At 39.9% G+C, this 18,421-nt stretch overlaps 3 protein-coding genes across 3 annotated transcripts; all 3 read left to right on the forward strand.

Annotated features, from left to right (window-relative positions):
- The first annotated feature begins 1,005 nt into the window (after positions 1-1,005).
- LOC117725178 (B2 bradykinin receptor-like) lies at positions 1,006-3,514 on the forward strand. The gene is made up of 2 exons (XM_034525191.1): positions 1,006-1,025; positions 1,857-3,514. The coding sequence occupies exons 1-2, from the start codon at positions 1,006-1,008 to the stop codon at positions 2,902-2,904; spliced, it is 1,068 nt and encodes a 355-aa protein (XP_034381082.1). The 3' UTR covers positions 2,905-3,514.
- A 4,424-nt stretch (positions 3,515-7,938) lies between these two features.
- LOC117751597 (ovarian cancer G-protein coupled receptor 1-like) lies at positions 7,939-8,904 on the forward strand. The gene has a single exon (XM_034563528.1). The coding sequence runs from the start codon at positions 7,939-7,941 to the stop codon at positions 8,902-8,904; it is 966 nt and encodes a 321-aa protein (XP_034419419.1).
- A 774-nt stretch (positions 8,905-9,678) lies between these two features.
- Positions 9,679-12,695, forward strand: LOC117751702 (psychosine receptor-like). The gene is made up of 2 exons (XM_034563659.1): positions 9,679-9,810; positions 10,455-12,695. The coding sequence occupies exon 2, from the start codon at positions 10,483-10,485 to the stop codon at positions 11,425-11,427; it is 945 nt and encodes a 314-aa protein (XP_034419550.1). The 5' UTR covers positions 9,679-9,810; positions 10,455-10,482; the 3' UTR covers positions 11,428-12,695.
- The last annotated feature ends 5,726 nt before the right edge of the window (positions 12,696-18,421 follow it).

Here is an 18,421-nt window from a genome sequence, read left to right on the forward strand (position 1 = left end):
GTACATTTTCACACGTGTGTGATTGTCTGTCCAGCCCCTGACTGAATCCTCCTGTCTCTAATCACCTGCACCTCCCAGTGTATTTAAACCCTGTGCTCCTCTGTCTCTGTGTTGGTTTGTCTGCTTCAATTCATGGTATGTCCCCTGTGTTGCTCCCTAGCTGCTCTGCCCTGATCCCTAGGATGTTTCCCTGCTACCCTGTTTAGATCCCTCAGGGAATCTAATTTCCTGATCTTTACCTTGTGTTGTGTCTTTGTCCATTTTGATTTACCTTTGTTTGACACTGCAAGTTTTGTTTTGAACAGTGTGGCAGCGGGGTGTGGTTGTACTCAGCTGCAGAGTGGGTGGAGTGGGGGGAGGGGGAGGGGGAGGGGGTGTGGGGATGATTCAGGGAATGGTGCCCTGATGTGTAATGAGCCTCAGCTGGGGTCAAGTGGGTGTGTTTTGTTTCTTCCATATAAGAGCAGGAGTAGCTGGAGAACGAGGAAGGAGAGCGGGTAGCAGATAACTGGAGCGTTCAGAAGCGGAACCGGGACTTGGGTCCATCCCCCTTGGCCCTTTTTCCTTCTGTCAGCACCTTTACCGTTAGCAATATTGGCATGGTTAGCTGCCAGCAAATGATTCAGTTGTCTGAATGATGAGAGCCATGTGGTGGCAATAGATAGATGACTGAATTTCCAATGTAGCACTTTTTAAATGCAAAAATAAGAACATCTCATTTTATAAAGAAGGCAAGGCAAGTTTATTTATATATATATATATATATATATATATATATATATATATATATATATATATATATATATAAGTAGACTTATGTAGACATAAACTTTACTGCAAACAGACAGACAGGGTGTGTATTCAATACTACTAGAAGATATGATGTAGGAGGGGACAATACAGTGTATTTTCTCCTTTAAGAGAGTGAGACAGAGAGAGAATAGACGGAGGTACTAGAGCAGTGTATCCTGTCTGGGCATTTCACATCTGGAATCCTCAGGAAGAATGGCTCTTCTGCCTACAAGGTATACTCTCTATATTACTTTGCTGTGTGCTTTATATTATTGCCCATGCATGACAGTATACAGACTCTTTATAATATGTACTCGTGTTCATGATATAAAGAAAATGGTTCTATCTTGACTTGATGGGGCACAGCAGGTTTCAACATGTTGATATCGAGATTGCCTCAAGACATTTAGTGTTAGCTGTTAATGAGATTAAGCCCTGTGGTTTAGATAGTTAGTACACTATGATAAGTATTTCAAACTGTTGTACTGTGTTTGTACTATTCTGATACAGGAATATAGAAAAAAGAGTTTAAGAAATTGAAAGCATTAAGTTGTCCTAAATAATAATCTGTGGTAGAAAGTTACCATTTTGAGGTACTTAAAGGTAATTTATACTTTCATTCTTCTGACTTTGCATATTCAGAAATAAAATACAAATCAGCAAATAAATGAGTGATGGATAAAACTTTATTAATACATGTGGGAAGTAGTTTATAATTAGTTTCATCTTTATCAGTACATGGGATGTGCACATTAATGGAACAATAGATATATAATACTTATTATTCTGAAATGGACCATTTCAGTAATGAGTACTTTTACTTGAGGTGTTAAGTATATTTTGACGCTAATACATTACTTTTACTTAAGTAAAACATTTGAATGCATGACTTCCATGTTACTCAGTATTCAATATTTCTTAGCATTAACTCAATATTACTCAGCACTTCACAGTGTTCAGTGGTTCCCAATATTCCACATAACGTTAATGACAACACTTTAAAGACAATGTCAAAGTTACCTTCAAATTGTCTATTCTGATCTTTTGTCTCTATCTCTCTACAGCGTTCCAGCTAACTTCAGCACTGCGGTTATGTATGAAGACCAAATCAACACTGGGTGTCCTCATCCAAAATTAAACAAATGGCACGTTACTGTGCTGCCAGTGTATATTGTGCTCATCGCCGTGCTGGGAATCGTGTTGAATGTGTTCGTAATGATGGTTTTCTTCCTTCATAAGAAGGCCTGCACCATGGCTGAGATCTACCTGAGCAACATGGCCGCTGCTGACCTCATCCTAATGGCTTTTTTGCCCTTCTGGGCTGTATATGTAGCCAACAAATTCAACTGGACCTTTGCTAATCCTCTGTGCACACTGGTCACCCTCTCCATCAGGATGAACGCCTACTGCAGCATCTACTTCCTTGTTCTGATTAGCATAGATCGTTATGTTGCCTTGGTGCACCCGCTGTCCCAGGAGGGAATGCGTAGGCCAAAATATGCCAAACTGGGCTGTCTGCTGGTATGGTGTTTCGGCTTGTTTCTGAGTGTCCCCACACTCGTCTACAGGGACGTGAGATATTTCAATTACTCAAATGCTCATATGTGCTATCTGAATTACCCGAATGCCACTGTACAGCGTCTGTGTGATGTGATGCAGATGACGTTCGGCTTCATCGTCCCCATTTTAATTATTTCCTTCTGCACTGTCAGGATTATTCGAGCACTGAATAACCGGTTAATTGTTGGGTTAAACACCAAGAAGATGGAGCACAAGGCCACCACTCTGGTGCTGGCGGTCCTCCTGGCGTTTATGATCTGCTGGGTGCCATTCTACCTGGTTAAGGCACTCATAATGCTTGTATATGCTGACGTGCTGACAGACTGTACCCTCATCAGCATCCTACATATCTGCAACAATATCTTTATGTATTTAGCCTTCTTCAACAGTGTTCTTAACCCCATCCTCTACGTTATTGTAGGAAATAACTTCCGCAAAAAAGTTCGGGAACTCTTCACGCGGTGGAGCATTAACAGAACAACAACCCTCAACACCACGTCCACACGCTCAATCATGTTGAGGAATGTTACAACTATGAATGCCTCAAGTTGATCTTGAGGATTTGTTTTGAACAGCTAGGGTGTTTTTTTCTTTCTTTTACAATTTCACATAATTAAATGAAGATATAACATAAGTTATTTGATTGTTTGCTGTCAACATACTCTCTGACGTACACGTGTTCGATGACAACGTGACTCAATTTACTGTATTTGCCATTGTAACACTTATGCCATAAAACTGTTATTTCATTAGAAATGCTTTCAGACACAAGACAATAACACTGCTACATAATTAAACAGCACTACTAGATTTTTTTTCAGAACTTATGGTCACAAACCACAATAATGGAGTAATGCAAGTAATGTACAAGAAAGCTGGAAACAGACTCACGTGTCTCTGTAACAGCACTGGTTTTAAAGTCTTAATGTGACAAGTTGTTTCCTTTCTTGTCTGTGTGAATGTCCCAGAATATGTGTGTGAATCTGTTTCTCTCTATTGTATGATTTAATATTTATTTAAAAAAATGATATATAATTTTTTTAATATTTTAATGTTAAACATTAAATGAAAACTGCCCTAAATTATAACTATGTATTTTCCTGCCTGTTTCTGACGCTGATAACTCATGTATCCCTTCTTTGACTCCAGAAAGCTAACATAAGAGAATGGCCTGTCCACACTGTGCATACATTTGCATGCACATACAGTTTGTTGCTTTGAATAAACATCACTGATGATGGAACAACCTCTGTGCTACAATTGTGAAACTATTTGCATCATCAATGCAATGTTACACCTTGAGTGGCAAATATGCATGCAAAGTATTAATCTTGTGCTGATCCATGAATAAACACCTATGTGACAGTACATGCTTTCATTTGTTTTTCTGATCAATGTGACACATTATTATTACAATAACATTATAATGTCAGTATGAAACCGGAATATTACATATTTGTTCTTATTTTTGAAGATGCCTTTTCTTGGTTATGATAACATTGTTGCCTCCAAGTTAAAAGGAAGAGTGTGGAGGATATTGTGGCATAGTGGTGCAGATTACCACCAACTAAATCCCCCTCCACTCGGGATAGGTATCATTAGGACTTTATTACTACAAGGAGCTACTCTTATCAACACTCTGTTCTTCTTCATGACCAATTAATTATTTTAAAAACATATATAACTGAATTAACAACAGGATTCAAATGTATTTATACTTTGACTGTAACTAAATGTTGTTTCTAGAGCTTCAATAGGAATGTTTACAACAACAAAGTCGCGAAATGAAGTCACTGGAAACAAATCTAAAATCTTAATAACATAAATAAAATGTTTGAGTAAAGTTTATAAAGAACACATACATCAGTCATCCCTCCAGTCCTCTGTCCTCAGACAGCTTTTGTTTTTATTTGTTTTGGCGAAGCTTGTGTTCTGTGCTTGTTTGAACAGTCGATTGAATTAGATTTAGCTTTATGTTCATGCTGGTTGAACAGGTGTATTGATCATATTTTGAAGGTAAATCAAAAGTGAGTTCACCCAAAATGTTGCCAATAGTCCCTCATAACACACACAAGAGAGATACAGTAGATCAAGGTTGAACTCGGACGTCAGTGTGTAAACTACAATGGATGTTAAAAGTAAAGTCTGTGCAATGGTTTTCTCTTATAGTGATGCATTTTAATTCACTAAATTAATCCATGTGGTTAGTGACAACTGGGAAAGCTGAAATTCTCTAACAACGAATCAGACTTTGCAGGAAACAGTCATATGATTATTATCTGAATATTTCACTAATGTTGCTGTGTTCCTAGATCTTAGCAAACTAACTCAGTGAATACAATGTGTTAATGGCAATGTGTAGATGAGACAAAACTAATAAAATAAGAAGAAAGTATTTTTACAGTCCTTGGGGACTACGATGTGAAAAAAGTTATATGGCTCAAGATACTGCAAGAGACTCCACAAAACCAACATTACAAGCCCGAACCATCAATTAAACCGTTGGTGGCTGAATTGTACTGTGGGAAAGGACCAGCTTTTGACGAGGACATTCATTGTGTTTTTACAATACTAAATTGTTAGAATACTCTTTCAATGCTTTCAGGGTCAGAGGAAAATCTATTTAATTCAACCCATCATTGACTTTGTTTAGTCAGGTTCTACATTGTTTACATCTATAACACAGCCTCGCCTTGTATCTGTATTTGTTGAAATGTGTATGATGTTGAAATAAAACTGTCGAGATACAATGTACATTCTCATTGTTGGTGTTTATAAATGCTCTTTTTAAAAAACTCCATAAGAAATAGGAAAAGCATGCGCAGTGATCTGTTAATCATTAACTTAGGAAAGACTGGGTGTGTTACACAGATCGGAATGGGATGGTTCTTTTCCAAAAGACTAAAAATGAACAGGAAAAGAACACTAGGCTTCACTAACCTCTCAGTGGACGGACTCAGAATCAGAATCAGAATCAGAAACCGTTTATTGCCAGGAATGTTTACACAAACGAGGAATTTTTTTTGGCGGTAGGTGCAACATTAGACATGACAAACAACAATCAACGCGACAGCAACAGTGCAATGTATTAAGTATAAGATAAAGATAAAGTGCTCAGACAACAAATAACGTTAAAGTTTTTAGGTGTGTGTTTCAAGTGACATGTGTGTTTAAGTTAAAGTGTATGTTACATGTGACGTGTGTTTAAGTTAAAGTGCATGTTAAAGTGACATGTGTGTGGAAGAGGAGGAAGAAGAAGAAGAAGAAGAAGAAGAAGAAGAAGAAGAAGAAGAAGAAGAAGAAGAAGAAGAAGAAGGAGAGAGGAAGGAAGAAGAAGAGGAGGTAGTCCTGGGGGTGACAGAGTCAGTCAGTGGGGGACCCGGGCTCCATTGATGAGCCCGACTGCCGACGGGAAAAAACTTTTGGTGTGGCGGGAGGTCTTTGTCCTGATGGACCGCAGCCTCCTACCAGAGGGTAGGGACTCGAACAGGTTGTGTCCAGGGTGGGAGGGGTCAGTGACAATCTTTCTGGCCCGCTTCAGTGACCTAGAAGTGAACAGGACCTGGAGGGATGGCAGATTGCAGCCAATAACCCTCTCGGCCGAGCTGATGTTCAGCTCCCACTTGAGGTCCTGGGTAATGGTGGAGCCCAGGAAGCGGAAGGACTCCACAGCGTCGACAGGGGATTCACACAGGATGAGAGGGGCGGGTGGGGCTGCATTCTTCCTGGAATCCACAACCATCTCCACTGTCTTCAGAGCGTTGAGCTCCAGGTTGTTCTGGCTGCACCAGGTCACCAGGTGGTCAGTCTCCCACCTGTAGGCGGTCTCGTCCCCACCAGAGATGAGTCCAATGAGGGTGGTGTCATCCGCGAACTTCAGGAGCTTGATGGACTGGTGACTGGAGGTGCAGCTGTTGGTATAAAGGGAGAAAAGCAGAGGGGAAAGAACACAGCCTTGGGGGGAACCTGTGCTGGTGGTCCGGGAACCTGAGACGTGTTTCCCCAGCCTCACATGCTGCTTCCTGTCGGTCAGGAAGTCTGTGATCCACCTGCAGGTGGAGTCGGGCACGTGCAGCTGGGAGAGCTTGTCCTGCAGCAGGGACGGGATGATGGTGTTGAAAGCAGAGCTGAAGTCCACGAACAGTATCCTGGCGTAGGTTCCTGGGGAATCCAGATGCTGGAGGATGTAGTGAAGGGCCATGTTGACTGCGTCGTCTGCAGACCGGTTGGCTCTGTAGGCGAACTGCAGGGGGTCCAGGAGTGGGTCGGTGATGGTCTTGAGGTGTGACAGGACCAAGCGTTCAAGGGACTTCATTACCACAGTGGTCAGGGCGACGGGCCTGTAGTCATTGAGTCCTGTGATCTTAGGTTTTTTGGGGACGGGAATGATGGTGGAGGCCTTGAAGCAGGCTGGAACGTGGTAGGGAGGTGTTGAAGATGTCGGTGAACACCGGAGACGGCTGGTCAGCACAATGCTTCAGGGTGGAGGGGGAGACGGAGTCCGGGCCCGCTGCTTTGTGGGGGTTCTGCTTTTTAAACAGCCTGTTGACATCTCTCTCCAGAATGGCGAGGGTCGTCGCTGGGGAGGTGGAGGATGCTACAGAGGTGTGAGCCCCTGATGGGCTGGGGGAGGGTGGGCTGATGGTCTGTCTGTTGACACCAAGACTGCTTGGTGTCAACACATTCTTGATGCGAAATAAACTACAATCAGATGGCTATCACTGTGCCTGCCTGGCCTCAGTAGCACAGTACTTTGCAAAATGTCAACTTAATGAAACACAACTAAACTACTAGAATCCTCCACTGCACCAGAGCAGGGAATGATAGGATATAATAATACATGCTTGTGCTGGAAAGCACAAAATATAACCACAATGTAAAAATATTCCATTATAAGTAAAAGTCCTGCATTCATTCCTATTCAAGTAAAAATAAAAAAGGTATTATCAGACGTATTAACACAAGAGTAACAAAAGTAAAATCACTCAGTTCACAGACAAATGGTCTTTATGACTGATATAGTATTTTACATGTACATGTTATTACATTGTTTTATTGACACTAATGCATCAATGCATAAATAGCTCTTGATCGTTCTAGCAAACCTAGGGTTGGACCCCCTCCAAAAGGCCACAAGATAAATCGACGGGGTTGTTAGATGATTAGTGGGATATGAATTACAAAAAAACAAGAATTTTTTTGAACAACTTTGTAATTGTATTTCTTTTATTATTGTCTAAAGTTTTCTTTTTTATCAAACATTGGACAATTGTTCCTATTTGAAGTTTAACTAAAAGCATATTGGAGGTTTAAAGGGGAAATGTATCTTTGATGGAACAACTGACAAAACAGTATCATTTGCATTTAATCCTAAACACTTTCAGATACAGTTTAATCTTTGGGATGTTGACATTCAGCACTGCAGACGTAAAATGACAACACAATGAAAGCATTGGATGCTGTTTCCATTTCTAGCATGAGAAAACCTGTTTCACCAGAAGCTATTTGCAAGGCAGATCTCTGTTCAACAAAGCACGGAGCCCTTCATTTCCATCCACACTCGGGTTTTGTCATCATCATGCTAGAATGCTCTCAGCTCTACTCAACCAGACGAACACAAGTTCATCTACCTCCTGCATCATGCAGACCTCTGTCGAAGAGAGGATGTATCCAGCTGTCTATTCTCTTTTTTTTATTGTGGGCTTTCCGGCCAACTGCCTGTCTCTGTATGTAGCCTGGATGCTGATGAGGAATGGGAACAACATAGCGGTCTACCTCTTTAACCTGTCCGTCTCTGACCTGCTTTACACAATTTCTCTCCCTGTGTGGATTGAGCTGGCCCTGCAGAGGCCTGTGGGGGATCTCTGCAGTTTAGTCGCTGTGATCATGTACAACAGCTTTTACGTGGGCTCAGGCCTCCTTTGCTGCATCTCTGTTGATCGCTATCTGGCTGTGGTCTATCCTCTCCACTTTCACTGGGTTCGAGAGGTGCGGACAGCTGCCGTTGTGTGTATTGCTGTTTGGAGTTTGGAGATTGCCATCCACATAATCTTGCTTCACCACACAGGGGCGCTGCAAGCTTTCTCCTCCAGAGACTTGTGTGATGAGCGGATGCCCATGGCGCCAGAAGATGCCAACCTCGCCCTGACACGAGTCACTCTGGGTTTCTTGGTCCCCATCTTCATCATGACCTTTTGTTTTCACCAGATCATGCGGTCACTCCGACAGAGCACCTCCATCCTGACAGAGGAGCGCAGGAAAGTGGGACGGCTGTTGTTTTTGCTCCTTCTTACCTACATAGTGGCTTTTTTGCCCTACCAGATTGTCATGCTGCTCAGGGCCACACTTGAGCCGGGGTCCTGTGCCTGGGCCGTGTTGCTCAGAGATCCGTACCTGGTCACAGTTGCCACAACCACCTTTAACAGTACTCTGGATCCCATAATATATTGTTTAATCAGCGAGAGCGCTCAGCAAGAGATTAAGAAAGCTCTAGACAATTGTTGGGGAGTTTTTGTGAGGAGGAAAGGGTCAGAGAGCACTAAAAAGGCTTGAAATGCAGTTCATTTCCTAACAACAGATTTATTTACATGTCACATTTGTAACCCAAATTAAATAATGAAATTGTTGTGATGATTATAATTATAAATTGCCTCCTCAAATGTGCCTTATATATATATATATATATATATATATATATATATATATATATGTATATATATATATATATATTGTTATTGTTATTGGTGTTTTTGGTACAAACTTCCTTCTTTGTGCTTCCACAAACAATGTTTGTGTGCTCAGCATAGTAACACAGAGAGCACATTTGGTACTTATTTTGGAAGATTCCCATTGAATTTGTCTCTTTGCTGAAGACTTATTAACTTTGGCTTTTGAATTCATTTTTACCCAGAACAAGGACTGTGAATTTTTTGGGGGTGCCTTAAAAACAGGAAAGGCAGGAGAGAAGGGGAGGGGACTATATATATATATATATATATATATATATATATATATATTTGTCTGTCTGTCTGTATCGTTTAGGAGCACGTAGTCTTAGCCCTAGCCATAACAACATAACTACGTTATGGAAACAATTAGTCAAGCAGATATGTATTCTTTTATCAGACAATAATCAGCTTCACCTTTACCTGAGTCCATGTCTATATTGACACACCAAACATAAAGTAATTGCAGTCTCATATCGACTTAGTACCTAAATTAAATCGGCTTTGTGGTCCTGTAACACCGGTAGTTTGTTCTGTCATGGCCTGTCACCCAGTACACGACATGTGGTAGTCAGGGACAACAAGGAGGCAGCTGCTGACTCTTCCTGTTTCTATAAGCAGTGAAGACGAGACAACTGAATGAATCCCTTCTGCATCTGTTTCAATGTTTTCATTTAGATAATAAAAGATCCTATGGACATACTTTGGAGCGGACAAACAAACTGAATAAAAAGTAAGTAGACCTTCATATGACTTAAATTGAGTTTATTATTTAGTGAGTTAGTATGTTTATGGTTGATACCATAGCTCAGGTTTTTTATAATTCAGAATGATGTCCTAATTTTTTCTGCTAGGTGGAAATACCTACATTTTGACTTCAAATGTGCTCTAGATAACTGATCTGATCAACAATTACTTTTGTTCCACCATGTTTTTGTCATGTGGGGATGCAGGATGTATTGTGCAATAACCACCTTCCAAAAAAGTGCCACTTCCGAGGTTTTAGAAGCAGCTAAAGCAGACCACTCTGAGTAGTAAAACTCCCTAAATTGTACTTTCCATTAAATAGAGGGGATCACATGATACTTTGTGTTTTAAATGTCAAAAATATCATAACAGCAGAAGCTACGATATCCTGGCTTTTAGTCGCAGGCCCTAAAATCACAATAGCATCTTTCAGTAGATTATCTTTGACTTCTAAATGCCCTTTTGTATCAAACTCCACACCGTGTGTTGTTGGTTGTCATCAACTTGAAGTAACCACAGAAGACATTATTCAGGTGTTTTCACAGGCCAGATAGTATTCTCTGATGGATAAACTGAATTTGAATGAATTGTGTTGTTTTTGGCTAATTTCTTTCCTCGTTTCTTTACAAGGTGTGAGCACAGGGACGCGACATCTGCGATGGAAAACTTAACCCTGGGCGTAAATGATTCAGAATGTTACTCCATTGACAGTTCATCCAGGAGGAGGCCGTTTCTGTTTTTCTACCTGGCTATCATCATCACTGCCATCCCATCCAACGCCTTCTTCCTGTATGTGTCCTGGCAGCACATTAGACAGAAGAATGGGCTTGGTGTGTATCTATTCAATTTAGCCCTGAGTGACCTGACATTCACCATCGGCTTTTCCCTATGGCTGGACTTTCTATGGAGAGGCGTTTGGGTCCATGGGGGCTACGTTTGTGTGCTATCTGTCTACTTTCTCTTCACTAATTTTTACACCAGTGACGTTCTCCTATGCTGCATTGCTATTGACCGCTACTTGGCAGTGGTTCACCCCTTAAAGTACACTTCCCTGAGGAAAGTTGGCACTGCAGCAGCGGTCAGCGTTGCCATTTGGGTGTTGGTGGTCTCTTTCAACGTCATCACCATCACATGGGAAGACACATACCAAGAAAACAACAAGCTGTGCTTTGATCTCTTCTTCCCGGTGTCAGATAACTTGGCTCGGGCGAATGTAGCACGCTTCATCCTGGGCTTCATTGTTCCCTCTCTCCTCATGGTGTTTTCCAACTGGAGGATCTGTAAGGCAGTGAAATCCAACCAGGCCACAGAGGAACAGGAACGTAAACGGATTTCCAAGCTGCTGACAGTATTTCTGCTCTCCCTTTTGTTCTGCTTCGGACCTATCCACGTCATGATGCTCCTCAGCACAGTAGTGGAGGACTGCAGGAATCTTGCATGGTTCCTTTATCCATACAAGATCAGCATAGCGATCTCAACCCTCAACTGCCTTGCAGACCCTCTCCTTTACTGTTTCATTACTCGAACAGGGAAGGAAAATGTCAATCAGGTTGTTCTCTTCTTCCAGGTAAAGAAGAGGAGCAGATATGAAGATGTAGTTTAGATTTAAATAAAGTACGGGTCTAAATAATAGTATGACCTTGTAATAAACTTATCAGTTAAGAAAGTTAAACAGTAGAATATGATCCTGATGTTAAATAAATAAATCTCCTGGACTTGTCTGTGGCGCTCTGACCACTATCTGAGCAGTGGTGGTAGGAGTATTCAGATCCTTTACCTAAATAAGTACTAATACCACAATGTGAAAACTCTCCACGAGTATCAAACTACTCTACTACTACTCAGTAAAACGGGGCTTGTCACTGTCGATACATTTACAGCAATGCATCTCCTTCACATCTCTTAAATGTTTAGTTTTTTTGTGAGTCGAGAACAACAGTCCTGACTTCAGCTTTGTGACGATGCATTTTCCCGAGGGTTTTAAAATACTTTATTTCCCGGAAGAAATAAGAAACATTTTAAATCACCAAATTTGGAGATAAGTTGTTTCCACTGGACAGGAAGGGAAACATATTAAATTGGAAAGCTGTAGTAGAATAAAAAAGTACAATATTTGCCTCTGAAATGTAGTGCTGTAGAATTACATTAAATAGTTATTGGTTAGTTGATTAATAGGTCAATAATAGGAATTTAGTTATTAGGTACATAGTTAGGTAACATGTTGTTAGTTAGTTAGTTAGTTAGTTATTAAAGCCTTGATATCAAACTCTGCAAATCATTTTTACAATGTTTACTACATGCGTACTTTGCTTGTACATCTCTGCTATCAAGATACTGTAATCCCTTTATCAGCAGTGACTCATGTGGAACAGCTGTTCTATGGGTTGTCAGACATCACAGTTGTTCTGTTGTGTGAAACCTTCTCTATACAAGCCAAAAGAAAATAGAGGTATTTTAATTCGACACCATTCATCATTTCAATAAAGTGTGAGTTGGCCCTGAGTAAGCCTTATCGATGTGCTATATGATGACATTTGACTGTGGTTGCACTTCAGCTATTTGTATTTTTGATCAAGTGTGAAGCGTGTATTTTAAGTTAACAGACAAAAAGGATTTCTGCCTTTTCATATGTGCCATAATATTTTACATTGGGAGATATTAAGGACTTACTACCAACCCATCAGCAAATGACTGAAGAACATTTTCAGTAATAACAGTGAATGTTACAAGTGCTTTTAATTGCTGGTCCAAGGTGTAGCTGACTGAAAGTGGATATCTGAAGCTCTCTAGTGGTCAATCCTGAAAGTGCAGCAAGCTGTTTCACAGTTTACATTTGGAATAGTTGATCATTTCAAATAAAAATCCCTTGTTTTATTGCATAACCTGTAGTGTTGTATTACACCAATTAAACACAGAAATTGTCCTCTTTTATCTTTACTTTATGATACAAAGTTGGTCTGTTGTGTTTGTTTTTCTTGCATGTGCATACCATACACACTCCTGCAGCTCTCACACACACACACACACACTTTGACCATTGGTCTTTAAAAAGAGATCAAATTAAACTTGTAGGGACCAGCTTTATATCCCCTGATGGCAGGGGAGTCCCAATAATGTAGAAAAATAATATCTATTTATGTTGATACATAATATGACAACCGCAGAGGTGGGCAAACCTGCAAGTGTTTGCATTGCACATTTTTTTCTCAGGTGTGTGACACTTTGCCCCCATAACAACAAAGGCTGACAAGGACATGTTTTTCCTCCATGTGATTCCTTGTGTTCCTGCATCATATTGCACTTCTCTTCACTTCAGTCTCTCAGACACGTAGTCAGGCAGATTTCACATCTCTCTCCCATTGCATTTGATGTCAAAGCACCCAAGGCTCCTCCAGGTGATTGACACTCCCTCCAACCGTTCCTCTTCATCATCCTCACTGTCGGTCGCAGCGCTTTCACACTTCCCTAACAACAGCTCTAGCAACAACTTCCAAAAAGCTTCAATGTGGGGGAATTCTAATCATAGGATGGTAGCAATTCTCAGCAGTACAATGCAGTAATGTTTGTGTTCCTATTTAAATGTATTCAATGGAATTCCATCCATTTTCAATTTTCTACACACAATTTAAATACCATGGATCATACTACTTTTATTCTTTCTTTGGGGTTTCATTTTGGTGAAATTATTGTTACTGGCTCTATCTTTATATCATTTAGACCTAATAATTCCATTTAGACTAAAAAAAGGCATCTCATCTTTGAAAGCTAGAGTTAAAAATGGAGCCGATCCCAGCTGACATTGTGCGAAGGCAGAGTTCACCTGGAAAGGTCAGCAGTTCAACGCAGGGCTCATATAGAGACAGACAACCACTCACCCTCAGATTCACACCTTCGGGCAATTTAGAGCCTCCAATTAACACCAGCTGCCTGTCTTTGGGAGGAAACCGGAGAACCCGGAATGCAAACTCCACACAGAAGGGCCTCCTCGGTTCGGGGATCGAACTCTGGCCCGTCACCAACGTGCAGCCCAAGACCTGAATTAACAGGGTTGACTTGTGGTGGGGATATTTTTTCATTGTTAGTGATTCAAGTTAGCACTCGTTAATTACGAAATTACATGTGTCTATCATGCAACAACTGTTCTGCTCATCCTCTTTTGTCCTTTCAGCCTTTGAGATTATTGTTGGTGTTTCGGGGATTCCTTTAAATAGCAACAATACGTCCTCCATTTTTAATTTTGGAAACCACAAGGTGAAGTGCACGTTACTTTGTTGGACAAAGTTCAGCACAGTAGAACTCTGTATAAGAAGAATGCGTTAAGATCCCAGTTATACAAAAAAAAATGGAGCCAAGACCAATCGCTGTCCAATAAGAGCTGTGGTTTTGGGTACAGAATTGCCCGTTACTTGAAAGCTTTATGCTTGATGTGCAAACATGGGAAATGAGTTAACCCCAGCAGAGGCCTTCCTTGTGACTGATTCATGGCCATTTTGAACACATTTAAAAAGGAAGTGAAAGTTGGAGGATTCACTATTACAGTCCCCCGATTTGCAACCGTAAGCGTTTTCTATTTTTCGTGCTCTTCATCTCTCAAATAAATAAAAAAAGAAATAGGAGTGATTTTTTTAATGTTGTATGCTGCTTTCACTAGGTAAGATTAGAATGTGTGCTCATGCAAGCAGGGCCATCCTCTGGGTGAGACACAAAAGCCTTTTTTTCTCATTCTCAAATAATTCTTAATGGATCCATTTGTGATTCAGCTCTCTTGATAGATTGCACACCTTTCCAATGGCTTTTTAATAGCTGTAAAGCTACAACATCAGTTAATGTTTCTTTAACTGTCGGTATGCCAGAAAAAAACTGCAGCCTTAAAATATGCTTTTTGGCATCAGAGAAGTTGTAAGAAAGGAATGTTCAGGTTCTCTCACTCTATTGAACGGCGGTGATTTATGAAGGCCAGATGGATGAAAATATGTTGTCACAGTATCAAATGAATAAATGTCTTTTTTTCTGTTGCATACAAACATCAATCTTGTTAAACATCTCATTAAAAAAAACAGTCTATAAAGGTCCAACGCTTCCTTCTCACTTGTATTTGTTATCAGTTATAAAAGGAGGCCTTCGGGTGCCACCTATTCTGTTTCCTTCCCCCCCTATTGGTTGTTAAATAACACAGTTGATATGGAAGGTTTAGCACTAAGCACAAGAGAATGAAAAGATGTTATGGGAGGATGCGGAGCGAGAGAAAAATTATGTGAATTTATTTTGATTTGTTTAAAAGGAGGCAAGAAAAGAGCTCAGGGATAAAGACAGATAAACAGTGAAGGGAGGGAGACCTGTTTAATGACTGGGAGATCATTACATAGAGAGAGGTGCAGTTGTATGTTTTTAGATACTTTAGATGATCATTATTTTCAGAAACACAAAAAACTTTGTTTTCAATTAGGTATAATCTTTCAGTTGTAGGTCATATGTCAATATTAATGGCCATTTGATTCACAGCTCCATACTTAAGAGACATGTTTGTCAAGAGATGTTTTTTCTGTCTTCTGCCGTGTAGTAGAACCTACTCAATCAGCCTCTTCTATAATAATGACTCTGATTGCAGACTAATGAAGTACACACAAATAGATGATAATAAATGATATATATTTCAATTAATAAAAAATTGTGGTGGATCCATCATGCGCGGGGGAGAAATAGAGATATAGATAGAGGGACCGATAAATAACAGGCAAAAGAGAGATAGCAGCTGGTCGAGGTTACTTCCACCTTGAAAGGAAACCCTCCACAGACAGACAGAGACACACACACACACACACACACACACACACACACACACACACACACACACACACACACACACACACACACACACACACACACCCTTTCTATTACACGCAATTTATAGCTCTGCCTCTAACCTGTCTCCCTGATTAATTTCTCTTGTGGGGCTGTCAGCTGGGTCTTTTTTTCCTGGGTGCCAAACACACTTTGACACACGTGACTGTGGCAGCGAGCTACAGACGAGCACGGAGGGAGACCTTGGGCTCCTGCATCCTGTAACACGCAGTTAGAAAATAATGAATTATGTCATTTAATTACCCAAAAGCTGGATCAAAGCACATTCATCATGGTTTTATTTTGCAGACGGGTTCATCAACAAAGCCCAGGACCCCCACTGACTCTGACTCTACGACATCCTTGCACATAAATAAATATATATATATATATATATATATATATATATATATATATATATATATATATATATATATTATTTAAATATTATAAAATACACTATATCTACATATATATATACACTTGTTTTAATGTACTGTCACCTGTTTGTTTACAGATCTATTTTTAAATTGTGTGTTGATTATTGTTTATTGTTATGTCAAATGTTAGTCAAATTCCTTGTATGGGCAATGTACTTGGGAAAAAATTATTCTGATTCTGATTCTGACTCAACAAGTTGCTCACAGAGGCTGTCAGCTGCAGTCAATTGCAATCAGGGTAGCGCTGGATAATTAGGACAGGTGCAGTCAAGCAGGTGTGTGTGTGTGTGTGTGTGTGTGTGTAAGGTGCGTGTGTCTCTTTGAGGTCAACAAGCATAAATAATCAATAACATTTGATATTCTAAGTTAAGTATAAGTCTAATATTTCTCTTTTTTTAATATTTGTTTATTTGATAAGGGAGTGCACATTAATATAAACATTTCTGTAAATGTGCCAGAGTTAGCTAAGGGGCTATTTTTCATCTGTAGTCCCAAGATTCTGGTATATAGTATAGTATATAGCATTTAGTATATTTCAATAACTGTAGAGCTGTTTGGCCAGATCCACACTAGTCTCTAATTCACCATTTATTCCACCCAGCCAGCAAAGATAGCGGTTGTTGAAGGTGTGCGGCGAGACAACGTGACATGGTTCTTTCTTTGCATGGTGTAGTACAGCTTCTAAGGCTGTTAGCTTCACTGAGACTGTGGCATCTTCTTCTTCCACCACTCAGCAAATCTTTACAAACACAGTTTGTGAGTGTAATAATCAAATTAATGATGGCTAAATCCCATTTAGCTGCTCCAGTTTCAGGGTCCTGTTACTGTGCACGCTGATACACTTACGGCTCACTGGTGAAGGAAGCCAACCATGATGCTACTAGTTACACCTGTGCTTTTTCTAGTCTGAGAAGCCAGCAGTGAAAAAGGCCTATTTTATAATATATTTTGTAGCAGTACCCTTTCAATTTACCCCGCAAGTGCATATTAAATTCATATGCTAATGCTGTTATTGGTATAGCAACTACCACCTTTTACATTTCTTTTGTCATGTTTATTATCTGGAAAAAGGCACTCACTACATTTAATGTGATCTGTTCATTAAACACAACACACGTGTTAGGTCATGAAAAGGATATCAGATAAAACAGGTTACAAGTACAACCAGTGTGTGTATAATTCACCTTTTTAGTTTTTAATATCTCTTGAAAATGTAAAGAAGGCGTCGGGGTAAGTAGTGCAGGGCCTGTTTGTAAAAAGCAAATAAAGTTGAAATATGTCAAACATTTCAATGAGTCAACCTCTAGAAACTACAGGAAAACACATTTCAGTGTGAAGATGATTGAAGCCACAATGTTTGACCGTGTATCAGAAAAGAAATACGAAAAAAGAAACATGACATAACTAGTTCATAACAGTTCAATGGAAAAATCTACTCAAGTGCTTGGCTGATACAAAAAGGAGTAAACATGGATGCAAACATGCTTGATGAGTACAAAAGTAACAACATCCCATTCATTCATTAAAAAGTCTCAAGACAGTTGTGATAAAAGTGAATAGCATATACAAAAAAAATGTTTTCAACATGGCTGACAATCTTTTGGCCAAAGGTGATTTAAATGTGTCCGTTGGGTGAATTCCAGCTCAATGTTGATCCACAATGGTGGCAATCACTGAAATAAATCTTTTTTTCACGAAATGTGAAAGAAAGCAGTACATTTCATTTTATTTAAACAAAAAGAAACATTATTACAGCTGTCATTTCAAGCTTTCAAGTAAGTCAATTAACTGCTCTGGTTTAGTTTTAATAACCATGCACAATCTAGGTTATGGTTTGTTTTCATGAGCTCTTCTCTTCGTATGTAGCATGAGTTTATGCCCTTAGGCTGCATTTCCAAAGTCACATACAAGAAATAATTGTACATGTCAGCAAGGCAAATGTTCATAATGTCTATTGATCCAGCAGAAACAAAACCTCCCACCTTCCACCTTCCATTAATTTCACATTCTAGTCCTATGGTAGCTGAGCTAAAAATAGCCACCACAAAGCAGAGATCCATAATGTTTCTGAAGATGGATGACCTGAAGCTAGCTCTCTGCATGTCCTGCCCACATTGTGAGAAGATAAGATTTAACATCAACAGACAGCGGTTGCTCAAGTGTCTCTCAAGCTTCAAGAGTCGAAGCTGAAGGACAACGAAGCTGGAGAGATAGCTCCTGTAGGGAGTTGCTCAACCTACAGCAACATCCTATATGAGGTATTTTAACTACAGCTTCTTCTGTCTCTTCAATTTTTTTTGGCAACACATTTTCTTC

The sequence above is a fragment of the Cyclopterus lumpus genome, chromosome 22 (assembly GCF_009769545.1).
Source record: "Cyclopterus lumpus isolate fCycLum1 chromosome 22, fCycLum1.pri, whole genome shotgun sequence".
Classification (NCBI taxonomy): domain Eukaryota; kingdom Metazoa; phylum Chordata; class Actinopteri; order Perciformes; family Cyclopteridae; genus Cyclopterus; species Cyclopterus lumpus.